Here is a 9,584-nt window from a genome sequence, read left to right as displayed (position 1 = left end):
ATTTCCATCTGGTACTTCCAAATCGGACACTCTTTTGAAAATGAGGAATGGTCGCCTGAACAATTGGTGCATTTCTTGTAATTACTGTCAGAATCTTCTGTTGTGTGGGTCTTCTCACCGCAGTGAGCACACACAACAGACAATGTGCAGGAATTTACACCGTGACCGTACTTTTGACACTTGAAACATCTGAGTGGATTAGGAATAAAAGTTTCCACTTTGATGTGACAGTAGCAAATAGTCTATCACGGTCTCTCAGAATACCCTCACTGGTGGTAAGAGTATGGTGAGGAGAGACTGACACTGGAATGCAGACAAATGATTTTGTTGAAAGGAGATTGGTTGCCTGTTGCCTCCTACTGCACTCAACAAGCAAAGAACCTGTTCGTAAACGTCTAACGTTTCTAACATCACCTGCAATGCCCTGTATGCCTTTTGATACTGCAAAAGGGTTCAGCTTTAACGGAGTGTTGTCATTGGTCTCAATTACAATAAACTGTGACCAGTAGTCAATGAATGTGGACAGTCCTTGGTGTTCAACATCAGGATCAGTATTATAAAGAGGACGTTTTGTTTTTTTTGAGGGGAGTTTCGTAAGCCATGGTAAGTTTATACTGTTTCATCATCCGAGCTCCCCACACGCCATGGAGTATCACAAGGACAATGCTAAAAGCAGGCGGGTTTCCTGCCTGCAGCACCAAATATACCCGGATGATATACTTAAGCAGAATAATACAAAAGTAATTATTCCACTTGATTGGCCCATGAGCCACCGCCTTCTGGACATAGGACTCTAGGCAAGTTACGAAATTGGAACTGTACGATCGAAATACAAATGAATCATCATGAAGCCAAGATAAAAAATTAAATATTTTCTCAAATTTGTGAAACAACATTTACATGTACAAGGCTTAGCATGACCAGCCGATTGGTTGAACCGGGTCCATTCAACCACCCGTCTAGGTGAAGTCAGGGCCAAAGTGGTGTGTTGAGCAATAGGAGCAATGGTCCTGCTCCCATGCTCTCAACCACCAGGATCCCTTTCTCCACCGACACAGGGCCACAACCCACGGCAAACGGGTTGGTGGACCAAATATCCCCCCGGGTCCACTACGGGGTTGTCGGCGAGCTCTTAGCGTTACCCAGCACCCACCACAAGGAGGTGGCTCGCCACGGGTGCCTGATATTGCAGATGTGAGGTTAAATCTTAACTCACTGACTCACTCACTGAGGCTAGAGAATATCAACCATTATTCAATTTGTAATAGCAGGTATGTGGGTATTTATGTATACAAACCCTCGGCCTAATACATCTGAGGAAATATGTGTAAACTAGCTCTCGTCCTAATATCGCTGTGACAATGTGCATATATTAGCTCTCGCCCTAACTTGGCTGGGACAATGTGTGTACACCAGCGGCTGAGACGATGTCGATGTAGTATTATATTCACTAATGTACGTTGACATGAATTATGCAAAACATACTTTGTCATAAGAGTTCTTTTTGTGTTTGAAGACTCTGAATGAACCATTAACATCCAGTGCCTGCAATATGATTTCCCCTTGTTTGGAGGCCGGATGTAGAAAGATCTGCAATGTTGGTTCGCCGTGTTTGAAGGCTGGGTGTGGAAAGGTTTGTGTGGGAGGTAAGTGATAACTGTACCAAAACAACTGGTAGGCTGCGTATAGGCTGAAAAAGGGGAATGAGTATAGGTTGAGACAGGGGGCTGAGTATATGCTGAGTATAGGCTCGGAAAAGACTAAAAAGGGGGAATGACTAGAGGTTGAGGAAGGGCGATTAGTAAAGACTGAAAAAGGGGAATGAGTATAGGCTGAGACTGGTGGTTGAGTGTAGACAGAGACCAGGGTATGATTATATAGTTCGAGACAGGAAACGAAAACCGGATAAAGTAAAAGCAAACTTGATTGAAAACGAAATTCTACGGATAGTCAACTTCTTTAGTTTATACTTTGTAGGGATGTCAAAAATAGGTCAAAAGATGATTTTAGGTCAGGTCTCCAGAAATCGATGTTACGTACAAATCACCCAACTGATGTAAATGAACTAGCTAACCTCGAACCTTCTTGACAAACAATTACCTGCTACACGAAAACAGAAGCATGGTACGCCGATGTACAATAATAAGATCCAGCAATCCAACGCACACAGACGAGCTATGGAGGAAATCAGGACTTGTAATACATCGTCAAATGTATAAATCGAATATAAACAAATTCAAGGATTGTAAGTCCGAAGGAGGAGCAAGATGGTGTCGAATCTGAACAATGCAAGGATGCTTTTCTCTCAGATATTCAGTTTGGGTAAAGTAAATGACAAACCTTTTCCGGAGCATGGCACTTAAGAAGAATTTGCGAGTAATTGTTTTTAGTTTTATAGCAGCAAGATTGACAAGATTCGTCAGGAGTTTTCAAGAGTCTCTGAAGGTGTAGGGAAAGCTGATGCTCGGAGATTTGAAGTCACTGGGTTTCAATATTAGAAGAAGCAGAGGTCATGAAACTATTCTCTTGCTCTAAACCAACAAGTTGAGAAGAAGATCCCATTCCCACCAAGCTGATTTTGGAGCATATAGATATCATACTACCTACAATAACAAGAATAATCAATCAAAATCTAGAAGAAGGAGTATTTCCAGAATGTTTCAAATCCGCAGTTGTAAAACCTTTATTCAAGAAATCTAGCCTGGACAAAAACAAAATTTCAAACTGTCGGCCTGTCTCAAACCTTTCCAACATGTCAAAACCTTTGGACAAAGCTGTTCAGTACCGCATTGTCGAACATATGAAATCCAATCACCTGGAGCCCAAGTTTCAGACTGCTTATCATGTCGGTCATAGCACGGACACAGCCATACTTAGAGTTGTAGGCGAACTACAACAAACAATTGATCAGTGTAAACTCGGCGTTCTAGTTCTTGTTGATTTAACAGCAGCTTTTGACACAGTGGACCACTGTACACATCTTATAAGCAGTCAGAATTTGGCGTCTTAGGATCTGTTCACTACTGAATCACATCTTATCTATCAGGAAGACAACAAGCTGTTGCCATTGATGATATCAAATCTGACAGAGAGTGGCTGAAGTGCGGTGTACGACAAGGATCTGTGTTGGGGCCGGTTTTATTCACCACATACATAAAGCCACTTGGTCACCTCATAGATAGCCACGGGAAGGGTCATCACCTATATGCAGACGACATACAGGTCATGGTCATTTTACTTCCTATTCAGAATCCTACCTCACCTTTATCGTCATTAAAGCAGATTAAAGCTGAACAGCAGCAAAACAGAAGCCATGCTTTTTGGAACAAACTGCATGCTGAAGAAGAACAAAATAGACAACCTCTCTGTTGGTATAGAAGAAATAAAGCTCTCCTCTTGTGTTATTGACCATAAATCAGAAATGGACTGTGAAAAGCATGTAACTGACTTATGTAGAAAGTGTCACTACCATTTACACAACATCGGGAACATTCGTGCACTTTTTCATCTAAGACGCTGCGGCAGCCCTCGTCAGGACGCTATTAGGTTCTATCTAGGCTTGATTATTGCAACAGTCTCCTTCTAATTGCAAACCAAGAAGATGTTCACAGATTACAGAAGATACAGAACAAGGCAGCCAGGATAGTGGCACTCAGATCCAAGTACGATCATACCACGCCAATGCTAAGATCTTTACATTGGCTACCTGTACAGGCACGGGTCTTGTACAAAGTTCTCCGTTTCATATATCAATGTGTAAATGCACCCGAGTACATGTGTGCACTAATTAATGTGTACAAACCATTTCATTCTCTTACATCAGATACACAGCATTTGCTCCAGATACCAAGATGGAAGCTCAATCGATTTGGACAGTGGTCATTCAAAACCTCTGACGCTACTCTATGGAATGCCGTGACACAGAACATGCCTATAATAGGAGAGTTTTGCCTGACGCTTTTGCTCTGCAAAAAAAAAATACTTTACCGGTTTTTCCTTTCCACATAAATGAGGAGCATTTGTGTTATACGTTATTTATCAGTTCTACGTTCAGATTGGGAATCTTGTGTACTAGCTTATATCTTCTGACCGTCGTGTACATTTCCCCCATCTTATTTATTTATATAAAGACCTTTTTGCTTTTGCTTGTAATTCTAGGTAAAAGTTTTCAATATGTGGAGCTATTGTTGAGGTTGACGTGTACGACTTTATGATATTGGGCGGTGCGTTTAATATATTCTTTTGAGTATCCTTTTTAAGGTATAATGTGATAAATCCATGTTATAACTTTCTTATAGTTCACCTTTTTCAATGCGTAATTCAGTAAATTTAACAAATACAAATGTAAATGTAAATCTTTCCAAGAAAGGTTCTTGTAAAAATCATCGGTGAATTCGGAGGGTTCCCGGGCTTTTTTCATTGTTCATGTTCTCGAGAGCATAAAGAACATTATAGGAGACTATTTGAATCTTCTTTTATTACTTTTAAGCAAATAGTAAATCAAGGTTTTCATCCTTCACGTCTTTAGCTGTTTACTAAGCATGTGAAGTCTTTCCAATTTCATTAGTACCAGTTATGATCTTTCCTTCTTTATCTATTCTAGTAATAGCTTTATTCAGATGATTTTTTTTCTAACGACAGAAAATATTTAGTTGGTTTTTCAACTTTGGACAGTTGCACTGAATCAACAAAACATGGACACATGTTTTTACGTTCTATTTCCTAGTCTTTCAAACCCTCGCTAAACGTTCTTTTCAGTTAGTTGTTAATAAATGCTTGGACAATAGTAACATCAATGTATGGTTCTTACCTAACCCTACTGACTCTCCTGTTCAGTATAAATTCGGAAGTGTACTTTAGAAATATATGAAGCAGCATTTGTGGTTTCCTTTTGCTTTCTATGCCAACCAGTCAATATATTTGTAATCTAAAGTAAAGTAAGGATTTCAAAATTAATAAATAAGAACCATTCTATGTACTCCCAATATGTGGTCCTTCAATTTTAGCCCTGTTAATCTCATAATGTTGTCTAAAAAATATATTGAGTTAACACTTGTCTCACAGCATCATCGTCCTGTGAACTACATAGCGCCTCGAAGACTGGGAACCTGTCAGACGTGACACTCATCTTGTCCCAAGGACGAATGGGCATTAACTGTAAAGATTGTATTGGTAGAACACCAACGATGTGGGCAGCTACTGAAAGACATAGAGAAGTGGTGCAGTTGCTTGTAACTAAAGGGGCTAACATGTCACTTGTTGATAGATTCGGCATCAACATCCTTCACTCAGCCTGCCTGGGGGGAGATGTAGAGGTAGTGAAGCATGTTCTTTCACAGAACATGTTGGACATTAATAGTAGAGAACAGTGCGGGAGGACAGCTGTAATGCTGGCAGCAGAGAACGGACACAAAGACGTGGTGGAATTCCTTGTTGACAAAGGAGCTGACCTGTCACTCGTGGATGAAACAGCTGACAACGTCCTTCACTGCGCCTGTCGTGGGGGGGATGCCGGGGTGGTGAAGTACATCCTTTCAAAGAATCGGGTTGATATCAACAGAAGAGGATTACATGAGCTGACACCGATCATGATGGCAAGAAGATGCAAACATAGAGAAGTGGTGGAGTTACTCCTGAGTACAAGAGCTGATGGGTCACTCAGATATTACAATCATATAAATATGCTTTTGTCTGCATGTAGGGAAGGAGACATGGAGGTGGTTAAGTTTGTCCTCTCACAGAATATTGTGGACGTCGACAGTAGAGGGCCGAGGAAGAAAACACCTGTGATGCTCGCAGCCCAATATGGACATAAAGAAGTGGTAAAGGTACTGGTTGAGAATGGAGCTGACTTGTCACTTGCATATGACACTGGTAGCAATGGCCTTCACTTGGCCTGTTCGAAAGGACGTTTGGAGGTGGTAAAGTATATCATTTCACAGAACATAGTGGACATCAACTGTAGAGGGTTGGGAAAGAAAACAGCTGCGATGATCGCAGCAGGATGTGGACATAAAGAAGTGGTAGAGCTACTGGTTGAGAATGGAGCTGACTTGTCACTTGCATGTGCCAGTGGCAGCAACATCCTTCACTTGGCCTGTTCGAGAGGACGTTTGGAGGTGGTAAAGTATATCCTTTCACAGAACATTGTGGACATCAACAGTAGAGGGCTGAAGAAGAAAACACCTGTGATGAACGCAGCAGAATCTGGTCATAAAGACGTGGTGGAGCTGCTGGTGGAGAAAGGGGCTAACTTGTCACTTGCATGTGACACTGGTAGCAACATCCTTCATTTCACCTGTTCGAAAGGACGTCTGGAGGTGGTGAAGTATATCCTTTCACAAAACATTTTGGACATCAACAGTAGAGGGATGATGAAGAAAACACCTGTGATGAACGCAGCAGAATCTGGACATAAAGAAGTGGTTGAGCTACTCGTTGAGAATGGAGCTGACTTGTCACTTACATATGGCACTGGTAGCAACATTCTTCACTTGGCCTGTTCGAAAGGACATCTGGAGGTGGTAAAGTATGTCATATCACAGAACATTGTTGACATCAATGGAGGAGGAATACAGAACATGACACCGGTAATGATGGCAGCAAAATCCGGACATAAAGAAGTGGTAGAGTTTCTTGTGAGTAGAGGAGCTGATGTGTTTTAGGTTATTAGGGTTCCATACCTAAAAAGTCAGAGACAGATTGTAACTGTTTGATTCATTATTATCGAAAGATTACAGATTAAAACATTGTGTGTAGCTGAGAGCGGTCATTATTATTGTTGTTGTTATTCCTGTGGTTTCTATTTTTAGATTTAAACACAACCACAACCAGTCCATAGAATTAAACCTCACCATTGTCCTCTTGGCCCTCAAGCAGTCAATGTTAGGTCGAGTTGTGTCCTATCCAGTTGCCAAGGAGGAGGAGAAAGAAGAAGGGAAGGGGCTATATTATCTAACTCTGGCAGCAGAAATAAGTGGTTCTATTCTTAAACCAAGAGGCAGAACAAGAGAAGATTTCTTATTGTAGACATCCTACGGTGGATTGGAAACACAGTTGTATGCAGGGTTCGGCTCATTGGAATATAGTTTTGTTACACACTGTAAAGCTAATTTTATACGTCGTTGCTCAAGAGATGGTTCTCTGGGGTCTTCTCGTTTACCCACCACCTTTTGATTTTGGTGTGCAAATCACTGAAGCGAAATAATCCTCTAGACAATAGAGGATGTTTTATTGATCCCTGTGAAATCAAGTCCCCCCTTCATGATAATGACACATGATATTGATAATGACAACTACACCAGTCTTTACTCTTCAATTAAGGATAACAATTTCAATTCAACAAATTTCAATTCAACAAATTTCATTACTGGACATTCCATACTGGCATCACAATATGCACACACATTTATTTTAATACGGGACAATCCATATCACATTTAATTACATTTCTCCACATTTAATACACAATTCAATGCCCAGTTAAATGGGGAAACAGCATCACAAAATGAATACACATTCATGTTGCCAGCGATGTAGTGCTGCTTAAGGTTACAAGGACGATCGTTCAAATGGACATATTTGGCCTTTTTACGTGGAGGTTTTTGCACCGGCCCTAAGCTGCATACATGATGCCTCAACAAACGACTGCTCTTTCATGAGGAAGTCGATGATTTTGAAGATGTTGGGGTGATTCTCAATGATGTTTGACAACTTCCTGTGCCATCCATCAACGTGGTTGGTAGTGCGGGGCCCCTCAGTGGTGAAATGGTTCCACATTGTCCTGCCATGATCACCTTCCACCCAGTATGAAGTCACGTAGTCGGTGAACTTCTCAACTGTAAACTTATAGTTTTGAAATATCAAATATTGACCACCTCTACCATTTGGAATGAACTTGACATTCACTTGTTGGTTAGCCAGCGTGACTGACTGGTCAACTAATGATGTGTCTATATATACTGTTGTCGTTTATGAAAAGTGTTCACTAATTTAGTAACTTTACTTAAGTTGATGAGCTGGTGAACACAGTTCACTTAGGTGACACCATATTTCATGATGAGCAGTGTAATCACCGACCGGTCCACACTAATCCCCCTTGATCCCTTGTATAAACTTCAGGGTGGTGGGTAAGTGAAAATAACCCTACGCCATTAGCTTCTGCTGTAAAAATAGAACTATTATCTGGTAATCTAGAAGATATTGTTCTGGATCTAATGACAGTGCCACAAGCCAATGCACCACCATCCTTGGACCCATCTGTAAATAAGGATTTATAATTGCTATATTTATGTTTTAGTTGATTATATTCTTGTTTATATTGTAATTCATTAGTTTCTGATTTTTTGAATGATGTCAATGTTAGGTCAACTTGTGGCCTGACCAGCTGCCAAGGAGAAGAAGAAAGATGATGGGAGGGAGCTATGTTTTCCAGCTCAGTGCCGGCAGCAGAAAGAAAGGGGTTAATTCTATGTCCTTGAGGCAGGACAAGAGACGACGTTTTGTTGTATAAACCCTCATAAAGGGGATTGAACCACAGTTATATGCAGGGTTAGATTCATTAGAGTATAATTCAGTAATGTACTGTAAAGTTAACTTTAAACGGCGCTCCTCAAGAGATGGTTCATCAGCCTCAACATAGAGACTGTCAATAGGTGGAGTTCTAAAAGACCCAAGACAAAGTCTTAGACCTTGATGATGGACAGAATCTAATATTTTTAAGTTGCTTTTGCAGGCTCCACCATAGCCGATGGAGCCATAATCAAGTTTAGAACGCACGGGTGATCGATAGAGATGGAGAAGGTTAGCTTGATCCCCTCCCCATTTAGAATTTGAAACGACTTTCAACAAGTGTTTTCAGGCATTTAGTTTTAAGGGATTTAATATGCAGTAAAAAATGTTAAGTGTGAATCAAAGATTAAACCCAAGAACTTGGCTTCCTTGACATTTTTAATTAGCGTGCCATCTAGAGATAGTTCAGGGTCCTTATGTGGTTTATATTTACGACAAAAAATGTATGCAGTTAGTTTTCGATTTGGAGCCGTTTTCAAGACACCATTTATTAATCTTGTTTAAACACAACTGCAGTTGCCGTTGAATAGGATGCAGATTTTTACCACGACAAGAAATATTAAAATCGTCCACATATAACGATATATCAATTGAATGGTTTAAAACTTTTGATAAACTGCTTATCTTTATGCTAAAAAGTGTGACAGACAAAATACTGCCTTGTGGAACACCCTGATCCTGATTGTAATGATCAGACAGGGTAGAACCCATTCGGACATTGTCTGTTATTTAAAATGTTGGCTATGAATTCAGCCAAACGACCTTACAAGCCGAAATCATGTAAATCTCTCAGAATGCCATATCTCCAGATTGTGTCATATGCCTTCTCAAGATCAAAAAAGATAGACACAGCGTGTTGTTTGTTAATCAATGCGTTTTTACAAATGATTCCAAACGCACTACTATTATTATGATTATTTATCATGCGTTCCATGGTCTTGCAAACACAGCTAGTTAATGAAATCGGATGATAATTGGATGGATCCGTATGACCACATCCAGGTTTAGGTACT

The 9,584-nt window shown here is 40.5% G+C and overlaps 1 protein-coding gene across 1 annotated transcript; it reads left to right on the top strand.

Moving 5' to 3' along the window:
• The first annotated feature begins 5,186 nt into the window (after positions 1–5,186).
• LOC137258334 (putative ankyrin repeat protein RF_0381) lies at positions 5,187–7,029 on the top strand. The gene is made up of 2 exons (XM_067795978.1): positions 5,187–6,529; positions 6,813–7,029. Exons 1-2 carry the CDS (start codon positions 5,187–5,189, stop codon positions 7,027–7,029), a joined length of 1,560 nt encoding a protein of 519 aa, XP_067652079.1.
• Positions 7,030–9,584: the final 2,555 nt, after the last annotated feature.

This window comes from Haliotis asinina, chromosome 1 (genome assembly GCF_037392515.1).
Source record: "Haliotis asinina isolate JCU_RB_2024 chromosome 1, JCU_Hal_asi_v2, whole genome shotgun sequence".
Classification (NCBI taxonomy): domain Eukaryota; kingdom Metazoa; phylum Mollusca; class Gastropoda; order Lepetellida; family Haliotidae; genus Haliotis; species Haliotis asinina.
This window is presented reverse-complemented; position numbering and strand designations above follow the sequence as displayed.

What these genes read in the sequence shown, in the direction of transcription:
- LOC137258334 (XM_067795978.1), top strand. Translation starts at nt 5,187, where the DNA reads ATGTGGGCAGCTACTGAAAGACATAGAGAAGTGGTGCAGTTGCTTGTA. An exon ending in GGACATCTGGAGGTGGTAAA is followed by an intron (nt 6,530 to 6,812) that starts GTATGTCATATC and finishes TTCTATTTTTAG; the next exon opens with ATTTAAACACAACCACAACC.